Source organism: Taudactylus pleione, unplaced genomic scaffold (genome assembly GCF_031769625.1).
Source record: "Taudactylus pleione unplaced genomic scaffold, aTauple2 ptg000512l, whole genome shotgun sequence".
Classification (NCBI taxonomy): Eukaryota; Metazoa; Chordata; class Amphibia; order Anura; family Myobatrachidae; genus Taudactylus; species Taudactylus pleione.
In genome coordinates this window covers 2,884,779-2,903,410 of record NW_028284914.1, presented here as the reverse complement: position 1 = coordinate 2,903,410, position 18,632 = coordinate 2,884,779, and the positions used below count along the sequence as shown (strand labels likewise).

The following is an 18,632-nucleotide window of genomic DNA, read 5'->3' as shown; positions in this document are numbered from 1 at the left end:
TCTCCTGTACTTTATACACTCTCCTGCACTGTATGCACTCTCCTGTACTTTATACACTCTCCTGTACTCTATGCTCTCTACTGTACTTTATACACTCTCCTGCACTGTATGCACTCTCCTGTACTTTATGCACTCTCCTGTACTTTGTACACTCTCCTGTACTGTATGCACTCTCCTGCACTGTATGCACTCTCCTGCACTTTATACACTCTCCTGTACTTTGTACACTCTCCTGTACTGTATGCACTCTCCTGCACTGTATACACTCTCCTGTACTTTATACACTCTCCTGTACTTTATACACTCTCCTGTACTTGATGCACTCTCCTGCACTGTATGCACCCTCCTGTACTTTATGCACTCTCCTGTACTTTATACACTCTCCTGTACTTTATACACTCTCCTGTACTTTATGCACTCTCCTGTACTTTATACACTCTCCTGTACTTTATACACTCTCCTGTACTTTATGCACTCTCCTGCACTGTATGCACTCTCCTGTACTGTATGCACTCTCCTGTACTTGATGCACTCTCCTGTACTTGATGCACTCTCCTGCACTGTATGCACTCTCCTGTACTTTATACACTCTCCTGTACTTGATGCACTCTCCTGTACTTGATGCACTCTCCTGTACTTTATGCACCCTCCTGTACCTGCCAGTCTCCTGTACTTTATGCACTCTCCTGTACTTTATATACTCTCCTGTACTTTATGCACTCTCCTGTACTTTATACTCTCCTGTACTGTATGCACTCTCCTGTACTTTATACTGTCCTGTATTGTATGCACTCTCCTGTACTTTATACTGTCCTGTATTATATGCACTCTTCTGTACTTGATACTCTCCTGTCCTGTATGCACTCTCCTGTACTTTATGCATTCTCCTGTACTTTATACACTCTCCTGTACTCTATGCTCTCTACTGTACTTTATACACTCTCCTGTACTTGAAGCATTCTCCTGTACTGTATGCACTCTCCTGTACTCTATGCTCTCTACTGTACTTTATACACTCTCCTGTACTCTATGCTCTCTACTGTACTTTATACACTCTCCTGTACTCTATGCTCTCTACTGAACTTTATACACTCTCCTGTACTCTATGCTCTCTACTGTACTTTATACACTCTCCTGTACTCTATGCTCTCTACTGTACTTTATACACTCTCCTGTACTTGAAGCACTCTCCTGTACCTGTCAGTCTCCTGCACTGTCCTTCTATACTCTAAATGCCCTTTAACACAGCAGTATTTGTGGTTATATAGGGCCTGATTCTTAGATGTTTTTGCAGTTGAGCGATTATCGACTATCTGCACGTGTCCGGGCCGCACTGCGCATGCGTCAAAGTCCAGTAACGTAGTGGCAAGCAGCGACTTTTTACTCGCAGAGTGATTGACAGTTAAGGGCTGTTTGGAGGGAGGTAACAGGGAGTACCGCCAAAAAAACAAGAGATATGGTAAGAACTTACCTTTGTTATCTCTGTTTCTACGAAGTCCATAGGGTCCACAGGGTGACCTTGGGGTATAGCTGGATCCTGGATCCTCGGGCACCACGGAGTTAAAGCTTTTAGCTGCTCCCAGGATGCACTTGGGTCCAACCTCCCCTATACCGCGCCCCCGAGCCACAGGCACCTCAGTTGGTAAGCAGCCCAGGCCGGAGGAGGAGATGAAACAGAGAGAAGGAAGACTGGAACACACAAGAACCATACTCACAGAAATGGGAGATGGAAAACCGATGACCAGTCACAGAGCCCATATGAAGCCAGGTGCGTCAGGGCGGGTGCCCTGTGGACCCTATGGACTTCGTAGAAACAGAGATAACAAAGGTAAGTTCTTACCATATCTCTTGTTTTCTACTTCAGGGTCCATAGGGGTCCACAGGGTGACCTTGGGGATGTCCCAAAGCAGTCCAACTAAGGGCGGGGACGCTCCTGTGCTGATAGGAGAACCCGGCACCCAAAGGATGCATCCTGAGAGGTAAAGGTGTCAAACGCATAGAACCTCAAAAAGGTCTGAATGGAAGACCAGGTGGCCGCCTTACAGAGCTGAACAGCAGAGGCGCCACGGCTAGCAGCCCAAGAAGGGCCCACGGACCGAGTGGAATGAGCCTTAACAGAGGCTGGAACAGGTAAACCCTCCTGCATATAAGCCTCAATAATAACAGAACGAAGCCAACGGGCTAGAGTCTGTTTGTTGGCAGGCCAACCCCTCTTGTGAAAATCAAAGAGGATAAACAAAGAATCCGACTTCCTCACAGAACTAGTCCGGTCCACATAAACCTGGAGTGCCCGGACAACGTCTAAGGAAGTCTCCCCAGCCGAAAGATCAGGTGACTGAAAGGCTGGTACAACAATTTCCTGATTAATGTGGAACCTGGAAACCACCTTAGGCAGGAAATCAGGACGAGTGCGAAGCACCGCTCTGTCCTGATGAAAAATCAGAAAAGGGGGACGACAAGAAAGCGCCCCCAAATCTGAAACCCTCCTGGCAGAAGCAATTGCCAAGAGGAAAACAGTTTTAAAAGTTAGCCACTTGAGCTCCACTGACTCCAAGGGCTCAAAAGGAGGACCCTGTAAGGCCCGAAGAACCACCGCCAAATCCCACGGGGCCACAGGTGGCACAAAGGGAGGCTGGATTCTCAAAACACCCTGGAAAAAGGTGTGTACGTCCGGCATAGCAGCGATCCTGCGCTGGAACCACACCGACAGAGCAGACACGTGTACCTTCAGTGAAGAAAGACGTAATCCTAAGTCCAAACCCGACTGAAGGAAAGCCAGAATACGCGAAACCCGGAACACTTGGGGATCATAGTTTCTGGCCTCGCACCACTGAAAGTAAGTGTGCCACACTCTGTGATAAATCCTCGCGGAAGCAGGCTTGCGCGCCCTCAGCATGGTGGTAATAACGGAGCTAGAAAAGCCCCGAGACCTCAGGACGGCTGTCTCAAGAGCCACGCCGTCAAAGATAGTCGACCCAGATCCGGGTGAAGACAGGGCCCCTGAGACAACAGGTCCCGCCGTTGAGGTAGGAGGTACGGAGCGTCGATGGACAGGCTCCGCAGATCGGAGTATCACGGCCTTCTGGGCCACGCTGGGGCCACCAGGATCAGTGTGCCTCCGTCCTGTTTGAACTTGCGCAGGACCCGAGGCAGCAGAGAAATCGGAGGGAACAAGTAAGCCAGTTGAAACAGCCATTTCACCGACAGCGCGTCTATCAGACTTGCGCCTGCGTCCCTTGTCCTTGACCCGTACACAGGCAGCTTGTGATTGTGACGGGACGCCATCAGGTCCAGCTCTGGCAGCCCCCAGTTGTCCACGAGTAGTTGGAATACCTCTGGATGAAGCGACCATTCCCCGGGATGCACATCGTAACGGCTGAGGAAGTCTGCCTCCCAATTGAGGACTCCTGGGATGAAAACTGGCGAGAGAGCTGAAAGATAGCGCTCCGCCCAAGCCAGGACGCGGGATACCTCCGACATCGCAGCTCGACTGCGAGTCCCTCCCTGGTGATTGATGTACGCCACCGTGGTGGCGTTGTCTGACTGCACCTGAACGGCCCTTCCGTGAAGAGCGGTGCCGGACGACTGCAGGGCTCTGTATACTGCCCGCAGTTCCAGGATGTTGATGGGAAGAATCGCTTCCTCCGCCGACCAACGACCCTGAGGTGACAAGGAGCCTGTCACCGCCCCCCAACCCCGGAGACTGGCATCTGTCGTGAGCAGAACCCATTCCGGGATCCAAAAGGGGCGCCCCTCCAGGAGATGAGCTGTCTGCAGCCACCAGGCTAGGGACAGACGCACCTCCGAGGACAACACCAGCATCTGAGAGCGGATCCTGTGTGGCAATCCGTTCCATTCCGAAAGAATCAGCCCCTGCAGGGGCCTGGAATGGAACTGGGCAAACTCCACCATGTCGAATGCCGACACCATGGACCCCAAAACTCTCATCGCTGAGTGCACCGACACTCTGCCACTGCTCAGACAACTGTGAATCCGCAGCTGTAAGGAGGAGACCTTCTCTGGAGTCAGAAAAATCCGTTGCTGACGAGAGTCCAGCAGGGCACCCAAATGAACCATCCGTTGTGATGGGATGAGGGAGGATTTCTTCCAGTTGATCAACCAGCCGTGCGCCTGTAGACAAGCGACCGTCAGGTGGAGATGCTGGATCAGTACCTCCGGGGAGCTTGCCAGCAAGAGGAGGTCGTCTAGATACGGTAGCAACCGTATCCCCTGGCTCCGAAGGTGAGCCGCCATGACCGCCATCACCTTGGTAAATACCCTTGGTGCCGTGGAGAGACCAAAGGGTAGAGCCCTGAATTGGTAGTGGTTGTGGAGAATAGCAAACCGCAGAAACCGTTGGTGCGATGTTGCTATAGGCACATGGAGGTAGGCGTCCTGGATATCCAGGGAGACCATATAATCCCCCGGTTCCATCGCCAGTATGATGGAACGCAAAGTTTCCATCCTGAATTTGGGAACCCTGAGAAACCTGTTCAGGGACTTCAAATTGAGGATGGGGCGATGAGAGCCATTGGGTTTCTGCACCAGAAACAGCCTAGAGTAATACCCCATCCAACGTTGAGACTGTGGTACGGGTATAATGACCCCCGCCGTCAGCAAGGCCTCTATGGCTTCCTGAACCTGCAAGGCCTTGGTTTTGTCCTGAGAAGGACTTGTGCAAAAAAACTGGCAAGGCGGCCTGTGCCGAAAAGACAGGGCGTACCCCTGGGAGACCACTTCTCGCACCCAGGCATCCGTGGTGGTATTGTGCCAGCACTGGGCGAATTGAAGAAGTCGGCCTCCCACTCTGGGGTCCCCCAGAGGGAGGCCCGTCCCATCACGCAGAAGGCTTATCTTCTGGCTTGGAAGAAGGGCGCCTAGCACTCCAGGCTTGCTTCTTTGGCTTTGAGGCGGTCTTGGATGCGGACTGCCTCGGGAAGGACTGACCCTTTGCCTTGCCCTGAACCCGAAAGGAACGAAACGCCGAGCTCCGGACCTTAGCAGGTGTAGTAGCTGAAGGGAGGAAGGCTGACTTGGATTTTGCCAGGGTATCTACTATTTTGTCCAGGTCCGGACCAAATAGTAATTCCCCATTAAAAGGTAAGGCCTCCAAGCCTTTCTTTGAATCCGCGTCTGCTCTCCAAGACCGCAACCACAAGGATCTACGAGCAGACACTGCTGCCGCCGAAACCCTAGAGGTCAACAGGCTAGCATCCAAAGATGCTTCTCCAATGTAGGAGGCGGCATCTCTCATCTGTCCTAACAACGCCCTCTGGACGTCCGGAGATTCATCCGTAAACGTGTCCTCCAAGGCGTTGGCCCACCCCTCAATGGCCTTGGCCACCCAGGAGATGGCCATGGACGGCCGGGCTACAGCCCCTGAGAGAGAATAAATAGACTTTAGACAAGTCTCCACCTTCCTGTCCGTAGGATCCTTCAGCGAGGATATAGACGGCAATGGCAAAGTAGCACTCCTGATGAGGCGTGTTACATGGGAATCGACTGCAGGCGGAGTTTCCCATTTCTTACAATGCGCTTCCGGGAATGGATAATTGGACGCCAAGCGTTTCTGTGGCAGGAAACGTTTACTGGGCGTCTGCCAGGCCACCGCCATGTGATCAGTCAACTGATCAGACAAGGGGAACGCTGTAGAAGTAACCTTAGCTTTTTTAAAACTAGGATACCTTGACTTGGGATCGGGTGCCTCATCCTCAATCAGAAGAATGGCCCGCACCGCCTTAACCAGAGCCCGCACATTGATGGAAGACTTAGTGTCTACCTCCTGGACTGAGGCATCTGAGGCTGAGTCATCCTGCACCTCACCATCATCCGAGGACCCCTCAGAATCCGAAAGATGCGCAGCCTGTGCCATGACTGAGCGTTTAGACGCCCTGGAGGGCACGTCACTACGCAACATCGACTGAAAAGCCGAAGATGCTGTTGCCAAATCTTGGACAGTGTGGGAAAGCGCATCCACCCAGGGTGGAGGGGCTGTCACAGGAGCATGAAACGGCACCACAGCCGGCTGTGCCACAGGGGTGGACTAAATATACATTGGCAACCCCGCATAGGGACCAACAGGCTGAGACCCCGGGGGAGTCTGCAATAATTGTGGGACACCCGGGGAATGGGGGATGGCAGGCTGGGGCAACGCCCTAGTAGGGGCGGCAGTCGGGACCGACAGACGGTCCGCGATGGACACCAGCACCTGGGAAAACATCGCCCATGGTGGCTCCTGCGACATGGGAGGTTTAGACGTACCAGGGACCGCCTGGCACCGTCCGCACAGGCCGTCCTGTGACAAATCCTCCCTATCCACTCCTGCAGAACAGCGCCTGCAGGAGAACAATGCCGGTGCCCCGGAGTGCTCAATCTCCTCCTCAGACATGACTTAGGAAGAAAACGTGCGCACTCACCAGTGTGCTGAACAACAGCCCACAATATGGCACCATGTAGCACACAACTGTATGTGACGGACCTCACAAATACGTGATCTATATAGGTGAGGTCAGTAGAAACACCCTTCCCCCGCACACCTGTAGGGCTTGTAGGAGAAGGAAAGGGATAGGTACAGGCTGACAGTAAGTAGAAAAAAGACACAGACAGGCAGCACTAGCAAAAGTCACATACCATGCAGGAAGATATACTCACTGCACCTTTCCAACTACAATCAACCTCCCAGATTCAGTGTCTGGGAGGGCTATAGTGCTGTGTACACTGTCCTTGATCGGGGGAGAGGTACACAGGGGGACCGGTCCGCGTGCTCCCTGAGAGTATCCACGCCGCCAGTAAGAAAATGGCCGCTGGAGACCTCAGAGGAGGAGTGGCCCGAGTAGCTGCAGCTCAGCGATGCCAGACTCCGAGCTGAAAGGCGCGCTGAGCTGAGGGGAGGAGCCGCTAAACAGGGAAGGCTTCCTCCCCTGGCTAGCATATTTAACCCCCAAGGTTGCGGCATCCCGCTTGCCGCTTAATTTACCCTGGTGGTCTAGTGGTCTGACGGGGTATGCCTCCGATAGAGGGGGGGCCCTCCGCCACCGCTAGCGCCCCCGGTCTGTCCCCTAGACCGGGGGCATGGGACTGCATATAAAAGGCATTACCCGCGCACCGCCGCTAATCAGCGGTGCGCGGCTTACCTTAAGCTCCCCGGCGTCTTCCGGCAGCAGTCCCGGGGGAAGCCAGAGTCCGGCTAGTACAGACTCTGGCTTCCCCCGCCGCGATCCCCAGTTCAGTGCTGGCGTCGCGGCGCCAGCAGGGAGAAGGAGCGGCAGCGTGGGCGTCTGTACAGACAGCCCAGCGCTGCCGCTCTGGAGAAAAAAAAAAAAACTAATGTAAAAATAAATTTAACCTAGTTAAATAAAAAGCTTTAGGGGGCTGCTCCTGCAGCCCCCCCCCGCAGGGTGACCCGACTCCGGCCGGGCACCATCTTAAACTGAGGTGCCTGTGGCTCGGGGGCGGGGTATAGGGGAGGTTGGACCCAAGTGCATCCTGGGAGCAGCTAAAAGCTTTAACTCCGTGGTGCCCGAGGATCCAGGATCCAGCTATACCCCAAGGTCACCCTGTGGACCCCTATGGACCCTGAAGTAGAAAACAACAGTTTTCGGAGCATGATGCATCCTGCTTCTGCGATCCCTTACGCAAAAAACATGGCTCTGGCGTCTCAGTTCAGGCGGCCATTTTGTGAGACCATAAGATTACTCAGGATGCAGATTATCAACGGTTCTGAGTATGCGGCTGCATATTACTACGAAGTTGCCTGGACTTGCGATTGTGCCTGTGGGCGCCTCAATGCAAATTCCGGCGTCTTCGACATTAGCGTGCTTTTGCATATGCTCTGCATACAAAGTTGCAGCAGCGATGGCGAAAGTGTACAGTGATGGCAAAAGTGTACAGCGATGGCAAAAGTGTACAGCGATGGCAAAAGTGTACAGCGATGGTAAAAGTGTACAGCGATGGCAAAAGCTCATAGTAGAAAATGTTCTGATCAGGTCGCAGGGGAATGGACAATTTTTAGGGCTCCAGACTTCATAGGGCTCCAGGAAACGGGGTTTTCTCCCTAAAATAATTGGTTTTACTGTAACTGATCATTTGAGATTGTTTTACCATTCATGATGGTGCTTTACCTTCGTTGGGCGTTTAAGCTGGTGCTGGAAGCTGGGGGTTGTCCACTGTGCATAGCTCGTTATGTAAGCCTGGTCCTGTCCACAAGTGGTCGTCCATCATGGTGCTTTAATGTCTATCTCAAAGTTCTAGAATAGAATCTGCCTCCTATCTGCAGAGATTGCTCATTCTCCCCGTCAGCTCACACGTTGCTAATCCAATTCCGAAGCAGTTACCTGTTTCTGGAGACCTATAACCTCCTGCTAATAGCGTGTAATTGAGATCTGTGTTCCTGTGAGACGCGGCGATAAAGTATTAACAGCCGGAATGAAAGCTTCCCCTAGATCTGATCCCCGGGAGGGGACGCGTCTCACAATTGGTCATCAGAGATCCTGGACACACTGTATCTCATCTCGCACCTAACTCCCCGCGGCCTCCCGTGCCCGGGTATCATGTGCCCACTCTGACGTCATAGAGAAACAGATGCAAATGAAAGAGACTAATTGAGGTGACTCGGTGGCGTAGTTTGCAAGGAGGGTTCCTTTATTTTAAATTCCCGGACGGTTGCGGAAGCGGGAATGAGGAATCCGAGGTTATGAGCGAAAGATAATGAATGAGAAAAGGAGATGGGAGAGGAGGAGGTGGGGTGCGATTTTGGGAAATGGTTTTACGGAATTTCCTCAGTGGTCACAGACTGCTTTTTTATTGTTACTGAATCAGGCAGTCTGCAGAGCATTACGCCGAAGGCAGCCTGCAGAGCATTAAGCCGCTCCTTCTAGGGTTTAACCCTTCATCTTCCTTGGATTTTGCATGTCTTAATGAGTGTAACATGCCGTGCTGCGTGTGTAAAGAGCAGGTAAAGCTACTGCTACACATCACTATGAATCCAGTTGATTAATGTATCTGAAAGTACTGAAGTGTTTGTGGCGCCATATAAATAAATGATAATAATAATAATAAGTGTTTCTGTTGATAGCTGCCCTTTAAGAAGGAAGGCTCGTCTGTATCTGTGCTAGCAGAGGGTCTGATTCAGAGCCGGACGCTATTTGCGCTCGCTCGTTCAGAAAAAGGGGCTGGCTATTTAAATTGACCGTTCGCTCTTTGCGGTCTGTTGACGCCTCTATGTCTGAACGAGCGAACAAAACATGCGGACGGTTTTTAGTACAAAACGCCCCCTGGCCGCTCGCATCATACGTCATGTCCGCTATTTATTAGATTAATCGAGTACATCGAACAGCGTATGAACTGCTCGCTATTCTTGTGGTTGGTTTTTCCTACCGCAATATTGCGAGCAGTTCTGGCTAAAAGACAACCAAGTGACGTGGTCGATGACGCTGCTTTCTTAATTATGCACACCCTTAAAACGCCCGTTTTGACCTTTAAGCACGCCTGCGTTCGGATCTCCACTCCCCGTTTTCAAGCACCTTCCCCTGTTACCACCCACATACGCCTCATCCTGTCACTCAAAATAGCAGGCATTCGCTATATTGCGAACAAACGATTTCTGGCCGCACTGACTGGTTCGCGCATGCGTACTAATACCGATGTGCGCACATCGCTCGGAATGAACGAGCGGCCGCTTACGAGCGGCTCTGAATGAGACCCAGAGTTGGAGTGACAGACTTGTAGACTAAAGCTGGGTACACACGTAAAGATTTTCTGTCCAACCATCCAACTAGTTGATTGGTTGGAATGAAAACCTGGTAACGTATCGGAGTAACTGATGATCAGCAATTTGCTCCTAAATGCCAGAAAACAGATGAAAATGGTCGGTCAGACAAGTTTGTTAAATGATTGATCTAAACAATTTGTTCAAACAACAGATTTTGGGCCTCATTCAGACCCACTCGCAAGCGGCTGTCCGCTCGCAAGTGAGTCGATGGTGTGCACTGCGCATGCGCACGACGGAGGGAGCTCCGTCGTGCGCATGTGCCAGGCGCGAGGAACGAAGGACTTTCCTTCGCTCGTTGTGTCTGATCAAAGGGGGCGTGCTGTCGATGTTGATTGACAGCACGCCCCCTTTGGTGGGCGTGCCGGGGGCGTGCCTCCCAGACGGAGGCGTTCCCAAGGGAACGCCTACCGTCTGAAGCCGGCCCCACTGACATCACTAGTGATGTCAGTGGGAGTAATTTTGGCTCTGATAGAGCCGAAATCACTCCAGGGCTTGTGGTCGAAAACCCCGACCACAGGCTTCTGGTCGCACTGGCGATGGTCGCGATGGTCAAGACCATCGCGACCATCATCCTGCACGCTCGTATGAGCTGTGGGTGGTGACCCACAGCTATACGAGCGTCCAGGAGGACGCTCCATTTTTATGGAGGACGGCCCTCATTCAGAGCGAGCGCTCTGCTCAGAGCGTCCGGCTCTGAATGAGGGCCTTTGTCCATTTTCCGGCGTTTGGGAGCAAATTGCTGATTGTCATTTACTTTCATACGTTACCAGATTTTCATTCCAACCAATCAACTAGTTGGATGGTTGGACAGAAATCTTTACGTGTGTATGCAGCATTACTCTCCAGTAACGGTTATAGGGCTCATTCCAGGACAAGTGATCTCATGGCGGCTTACCAGACCAAAATTTCAGGTTTTTGACCTGTTTCCGATGTCATTAGGACATGTAATTCTGGATTGTATCCTTTTAATGTGACGGGTTTTACAGATCTATGAAAACAGCACAGGACATTTCCAAACCTGGCGGTTGGGAGTGGTATATTTTGTCGAGGTTCACAATGTCGACATTCATTTTTGTCGACATGATCATACTGACAACATTACCCATGTCGACATTGATTAAATGTCAACAATGTGTTGTTAGTCTAATTCTAAAGCTAACCCTAACCCTAATGGAGATTTTAACATGTCGACATCAATGTCAACCTTCTGCTGCCGACATTTTAGCTGGCGGTTCAAGGGAATACAGGACAGGAGGCACTGTACTTACACAGCAATATATATTACAGAGGTACCTCCCAAGAATTACAGTTTTGTTTCCTAGGCAAAGGATAAAGTATAGGAGCTGCTTATCTATGTAATTCCTGAGTCATGGAGTCTCTGCTGACTGATTGATGTGTCCACAGATTAACCTGGATGCCACCATGAACGTTGTGAGCGAACAGTATATCCCGATAGCCCGCGGACAACCGGTGCACCACATCATGCAATTTGACCCTGTAGATCCCGCCTACCTCTACGTGATGACATCACACCAGGTAACTTGTCGCATATGGATTTATTTTTCCATTCCGTACAGCAATCCTCTGTAATACTGTCAATATATATATACATATATATATATATATATATATATATATTTATCCCTAACCCACCTTTTCCGCAGCTTAAAGCTGCCCATACACGGTGCGAGATAGCAGCCGTTCCGACGGATAGGTACGATATCGCTGCTATATTGTACCATGTGTAGGCATGATATCGGCAAGTGCGTGATCCCGTGTGGTCGTACATCGCACCCCCAGGTCTTACTTCATGTTCACTAGACCTGGGGATGCAATGTACAATCCCATGCAGAGCTATGTGGATGGGGGAGGGGTGCCGGCATATTGCGCGGTTGGTCACCCGATCACTCCGTGTGTGGAAACTGCCCGATATGTCGGGCCGTCGGAACGCAAGTCGCATAGCAAGGTGCATATCGCACCGTGTATGCTAATACTTACTATCGGGATTGCAGCTGCCAGGGTTCTCAAGCCTGGATTCTGGCCCCTGTTGGGATTCCGGTGCCAGGATTGTGAGTCGGGATGCCAACTAGTCCCGGTGTTAAAATCTGTGTTTGTTTGCGAGACTTTATTGCACATGGAGATATTTTTTGTATGCATTCCACCTTCTTATGGTCACCGAACATATCTTCTTCTTTTCCAGCTGACACAAGTGAAAGTTGCGGATTGCGGCACGTTCCCGACCTGCACAGAGTGCCTACAAGCTGCTGACGCGTATTGTGGATGGTGCACCATGGAAGACAGGTCTGCCAGTCACTTCCTGGCTTCACCCTCTTAGATAACGTTCCTGGATCTCATGTGGTTATTCTAATGGTCACCTCCTCCTGCCATTCCAGCCCCATACAAACTCCTCCCGTGTCTCCTAACAACGTCACATAAACGTATCCGTAATCTTGCCGTTTTCAAGTTGGCATAAATTCAACTTGGCATCAGGCCACCAGGGTGATCTTGTCAGGGAGGCATCACAGAACCAGTGACCTCGTGAGAAGGGGCTTTACTATTTGTATTGCGCAATGGAATGGAGAATAGCGCATATCCTCAGAAAGTTCAAGCAAGAAGAGCGTAGTTTTCAAACATATCTTCTAAAGAGTCCACAAGTCAGTATCGGGGTATCTAAGGGCCTGATTCAGCGCTGATCGCTGATGCAAGTACGTACGCGGATCGAGCGATTGTTAGCCATTGCGCATGCGTATAAGCCGCACTTAGCCTGCGCTGCGTTCACACTGCCGTTACGCACGCGCAGAGGAATCCATCACAGAGTGAGTGACAGGCTGTGAGCGTTTGGAGGGCGGTGACGGGGGCTTGGTCGGAAAAATGCAGACGCGCCTGTCCGTGTGAAATCGCAGCTGCGATCGCTGCTGAGCCAGGCCCCTAAGTGCGTAGTTGTGTACACCATTGACTCATCACTTCAAACTCCGTTTCACATTAACCACTAGCTGCCCAGGTTTGGGGTATTTGAACAGTGGCGGCAATGCTGCCATCGCACCGTGTCATCACCATTGGTAGTTAGTTTTCAACGTTGGAAATTTGCGCATAGGTGCTGTGCTTTGGACAACTTCTTCTGGGTGTCCGCAGCTGCAAGGAAGTAATGCACCATCAAACGATCATCGGAAAGCGGCTCGTGGCGGTTGACAACTATAGCAATCCTGGCATTTATAGAAAACCCATTTCCATCGAGTCGGAAACACTGATGGTTGCCAGCCATCAGCTTCCGATGTCCACCCGTAGCCCAGGTTATCTCCAGCACTGGGGGCCTGATTCAGCAAGGAAGGCAAATGTACGCACGCACTTGGGCGATGGTTTAGCACTGCGCATGCATATGCATCGTACTGCGCCTGCGCGAACCAACCAGCGCGATCAGGAAAGAGTACGCAGAGCAGACGCAGCATGCACGCAGACCCCTCTAACAGTGATTGACAAGAAATGCCGTTTGTGGGCGATGACGGAGTGTGGTCGCGCAAACGCAGGCGCGCCAGTGCGTTTCCACGCCGTTGCAGAGGCGTGCATAAATTAGCCATTGCGAGACCCCACGCAGCCTGAGCTCTCTCTGCATGCAGGAGATGTAGCATAGACTGCGGGAGGGTCAGGTCAACCACTAATTGTGCGTATGGTTTCGATGGACCGCGATGTTACCGATGTTTCCGCTATCTATGAGTAAAGGGAGATGGGCGGCATTACATATTGCTGGGTGTCTGCATCTTGTGCTGTGGTTGCCGTGCGTATGCGCTGATTAGCATATACACGCAGCGGATAAGTGGGTCCGTGCGCACGTTTGCGTTCCTTGCTGAATCAGGCCCTGTGTTGTACCCCTCTCCTCATGGACCACCAAAACAAAGTAGAGTTACCAGTTCTTATAACTTTTTTTTATAACTGACATCCTGGAAGAGCCACAGAGGCTGTTCCAGAGGTGGGCGCAGTGTCGATGTCAGACGCAGGCAGCCGATGTTTTCTGCACTGCGCATGCGTCCCGATGGTTACAGCCAAATTTGGAGGCAAGGAGAGGCAATTTCAGTGGGCCTTCCTGGGTGGCAGCAGAGCATTTGCACTGATTTTGACAGCCATGTTCAGACAGACTCTCTACGCCTCCATGGGTTGGTGTACTGTCAAGTGTGGTGGCCGATGGTGTATCTTAATACGAATCCCATTGGCTGAGGCAATAGCATAAGGACGCAATATTGCTGCGTAAAGTGGCGCTGTTGTGGCCGCATTAGCGTGCATCTCTGAATCAGGCCCATAGGCTTAGACTGCACACTGCTTATTATGAGACTAGAAGATGTGTGAGGAGATCTGGAAAACATGCATGGACTGGGTTAAGTAGCTATAATATCCGTGGTCAGTCATTCCTCTTCTATAAGTCACCTCCCAGCCCTTTTTCCTTCCATTGCAACCACTGGGACACGGAAACATCCTCTAAGATCTCTTATCTCAACCACCACAGCCTTATCTGCAGATGGTCGCACTGTTCCGGGACCTACAGGTTGCTTGGACTTGTAGTCCCACAGTTGTAGAGCCTGATGGTGCATACACACGGCCAACTTTGCAGGACGATATGAACGATGTCGTTTATCGTTATATCGTTCATATTGTTGATGCGCGTGGCCGTATGGACGATAACGATATTTGAGTCGACCGTACATGCAGGCCAACTTGGTCGATATCGTCATTTAAATACTGTCGGATATTGTTTATCGTTCATGAAATCGTTCAACGATATCGTTCATTTTTAAAGTAGAAAAAATCGTTCAACTATATCGATGATCGAGCAAGTTGGACCTTGTGTATGCACCAATAGACTGACTATCATTAAACTACAGATGATAACGATTCTCTGATTGCCATCGTCAACTTTCTGACTAATCCCCTACTCCTTATGTATAATGTGCTGGTCAGTATCTGGTACCCCTCTATTACCTAATTCATCTTCAGGGAAACTAATTTGTAATATATCATAAAACCCACTCTACTGCTAAGAGCATATAAACTATACTCACGGTTTAGGACCCTGACGATGTAACATTGTATCCATAGAATACTCTCATTAGCTGACTGAACTTAAATCACTTTTGGAAACACAGGCTCGCTCTGATTCTTCCACCTGATTAATTAGGCAGCAGATTAATGCATGCAGCTAGCGTTCATGTGAGCCGCAGACCGACTTGTGAAGGTCACCGGAAGGCAGAACTGTCCCGATACGGCGCTAATTACTCATCACTATTCCGGCTCAGGCCACAGCGTCTCATTAATTTCACATCAGCTTGCGCCTTTTAAATAGGACACTCGGAGGTGGCCTGTGGCTCTAGAGGTTAAAGCTGTTGTTTCCGAATGATGTATCATACATCCCGCTGGGCTTTATTACAGGTGCTCCATGCAACAGGACTGCCAGAAATCCCAGGATTCCATGTTCTGGACCAGCGCTAGTAAGGGAGCGCAGCAGTGCCCGTCGGTGAAAATTATGCCGGATAGGTTTGACTTGGCCTTAGATACTCAGGTAAGAGCAGTATAATGTTTTCTTTCTCCTTAGAGAGCTTTATATAAACATGGGTATATTTATTTCCAGTTATTTATATAACGCACACATATTCCGCGGGTGCTCTACAGAGTATATTTGTCCATTCACATTATTTATTATTTATATATTTGCCTAATTAATGGAATGATGCCGAGTGCACACTACCAGTCGTAATTGTAATAAAAGTCAAACGCAATGAAATCCTTTCCACGCTTTCATTGGTATTCTAAAGGAAAATAGGCAGTTGTGGCACTTCATGGTTGGACAGCGGTGGGGGACCTTTCCCCAGAGAGGGCTTTGCTGACCCCCATCTAGGAGAGAGGCGAGCCGCCATAACAAGACAAGACACGGGCGATTGCGACACTTTTTAGCGGGTAGCAGGAATGAGTGAATAAGTGGGGAAATATGTTCAGGACAGTGACGGTAACAAAAAGTGCACACACACACACACACACACACACACACACACACACACACACACACACACACACACACACACACACACACACACACACACACACACACACACACACACACACACACACACACACACACACACACACACACCGTGTAATGGTAGCATTACTGCCTCACAGCGCTGAGGTCATGGGTTCAATTCCCACCACGGCCCTACCTATGCGGAGTTTGTATATTCTCCCTGTGCTTGCGTGGGTTTCCTCCGGGTACTCCGGTTTCCTCCCACACTCCAAAAATATACTGGTAGGTTAATTGGCTCCCAACACAAATTAACCCCAGTGTGTATGTATATGTGCGCATGTGGTAGGGAATATAGATTGTAAGCTCCACTGGGGCAGGGACTGATGTGAATGGCCAAATATTCTCTGTAAAGCGCTGCGGAATATGTGTGTGCTATATACATAACTGGTAATAAATATATATATATTTATTTATTTCCATATGATATCAAAAGAAAGCCCAGGGTCTCCCAAGGAAAACAATTTAACACTTATTTTGGTACATCGCAAACTTTAATAATTGGCTTTACTATAAAGAGGGAAACAACGCTCTGGTCATGAAGTAGTTAAAACATAGACAAAAAAAAACCTCTTTGTTCTACATCCTCCCCTTCCATAAAAACTACTTAATTTACAGCCAGTTCTTAGTAGGGTAGTTCAACTCAAAACATTTTTTGCCTAAGTAAATCCATTATGCTGGGTATTAGCTTTACCAATAGAATGCCAGGTACACGAACTAGGGCCCTCATTCAGAGCCGCTCGTTAGCGGCTGCTCGTTCGCTCCGAGCGATGTTTGCACAACTGCGCATGCGTACGGATTGTAATACGCATGCGCAAACCAGTCTGTGCGGCGGAAAATTGTTTGTTCGCTAGATAGCGAGTGCCTGCTATTTTGAGTGACAGAATGAGGCGTATGTGGGTGGTAACAGGGGAAGGTGCTTGAAAACGGAGAGTGGAGATCCGAACGCAGGCGTGCTTAAAGGTCAAAGCGGGCGTTTTATGGGTGTGCATAATTAAAACTGGAGCGTCATTGACCACGTCACTGGGTTATTTTATAGCCAGAACTGCTCGCAAAATAGTGGTTGAAAAAACCAACCACAAGAATAGCGAGCAGTTCATACGCTGTACGATGTACTCGATTAATCTAATAAATAGCGGACATGACGTATGGTGCGAGCGGCAAGAGGGCGTTTTGGACAAAATTACAACCGCAAGTTTTGCTCGCTCGTTCAGACTTAGAGGCGTGAACAGACCGCAATGAGCGAATGGTTCATTTGAATAGCCACCCCTTGTTTTAGAACGAACGACCGCAAATAGCGAGCGGCTCTGAATGAGGGCCAAGGACTTTTCCATGAAATTGCCTGCTGAAAACTCAGAAACACTCGATATGTTACATTCATGGGATACAATCTGTTTCCGTGGAAATAAAACATACAGTACATAGTTTGTCTTCATGATGAGAGGTGTTGCCGAGATCGGTCGGTTACAGTCTATGGAAGTCATTTATGGAGAGCACCACAAAAACCCTTTGGTTTTGCAGTACTGCCATGTTGCTTTGAAACCTATGTGCGCCGGAGACAATCTAGGCTCGTGCAAAAGGGAGCCATTTTTCAGATGGCAGCGACAGTGTGTTTCTGAGCTTTCAACAGGCCATTTCAGCCGGAAGTCCGTTTCCAGGAGTTACTAGAGTAACCTGTACTAACCAGCTTTTGTTAGTTTAGATCATTTTGAAGTTTAGATACCCTTTAAAGCCTTATTCTATCTTTTCTACTAAGATTTTAGGGCAACTGCAACGCTCTTTTGACAAAATGCAGGCAAAACGTCAGTGCGTATTATGGTAACACTAGAAACATGATTTACCTGCGTAGAACACACTTACAAAATGCCAGCGGCTCTGAGCACTTAAGAATTGGCAGTGACTGTAAAAGCTTTTTTTGTGGAGGGTGAGGGGAAGGAAATGAGTTTTTATGTATGTGTTATGTAGAAACATGTAAGTACTGCATTCTGACATTGTAATTACGTGACCAAAAATTAGGGAAGTTTGAAAAATGTTGTTCGGATATTGGTTTTATCACATGGGCACAAGTAGTTCTTGTGTGACAGGAACTTGGCGCATTTTGTGCAGGCATACAGTATAAACACCAAGGACCTGATTCAGACCCGTTCGTTAGATGCGTGCGCTCGCTCCGAGCGTATGGAAATTCGGCTAAGTGACGTCAAGGCAGCCGCTTGCAGGGCAAGTCATAAGCACACCCACTATGTCTTGGCGAGCAATCAGTTTTTGTTTGTAGATGCCCACCAGCCTGTCTAAAGACGCCCACTTGCGTACGTCATCTCCAGGAAGTGCGTGAAAACATTGGTACATCGAGCTCCATCGGATGCGATCGCAGAGCTTGAGGTTGACTATACCCTGCTGCAAGCACTGCGAGCACTTCAGTGTATATTTCTAGCAAGTGACGCGTCCTATGACGCTGGATGTTAATTGTGCACGCCTCTGAAACGGCGTTAAAATTCTCAGGCACGCCTGCGTTCGCACCTCCACTCCCCTGTTTCCAGTGGCCTGCCCCAGTTACCACCCACAAACTCTTGACCTGTCACTCATTCATCTGGGCTGTCCATGCTTGGCAAGTGAGAGTTTCCCCATCGCTCGTTCCAGTTCGCGCACGCGCAATATGAAGCGTATGCATGCGCACATTGAAAAACATTGCTCGCTCCGAGTGATCGCTTGCTAGCGAGCGGGTCTGAATCATGCCCTAAGTTCTCATGGCTAAAATAACAGATTGCCTGGGTGTAACTGACCTGACTTTTTCGGGCTGTAGTA

General features: G+C 49.8%; 1 protein-coding gene across 1 annotated transcript in view; it reads left to right on the top strand.

The window, feature by feature from the left end:
* Positions 1 to 18,632, top strand: part of PLXND1 (plexin D1) — a 158,872-nt gene that overhangs the window by 59,082 nt on the left and 81,158 nt on the right. Inside the window, exons 3-5 of the mRNA XM_088450238.1 lie at positions 11,174 to 11,305; positions 11,970 to 12,070; positions 15,185 to 15,314. Of these exons, the coding sequence (XP_088306364.1) occupies positions 11,174 to 11,305; positions 11,970 to 12,070; positions 15,185 to 15,314 (363 nt within the window). The remainder of the gene's footprint in view (positions 1 to 11,173; positions 11,306 to 11,969; positions 12,071 to 15,184; positions 15,315 to 18,632) is intronic.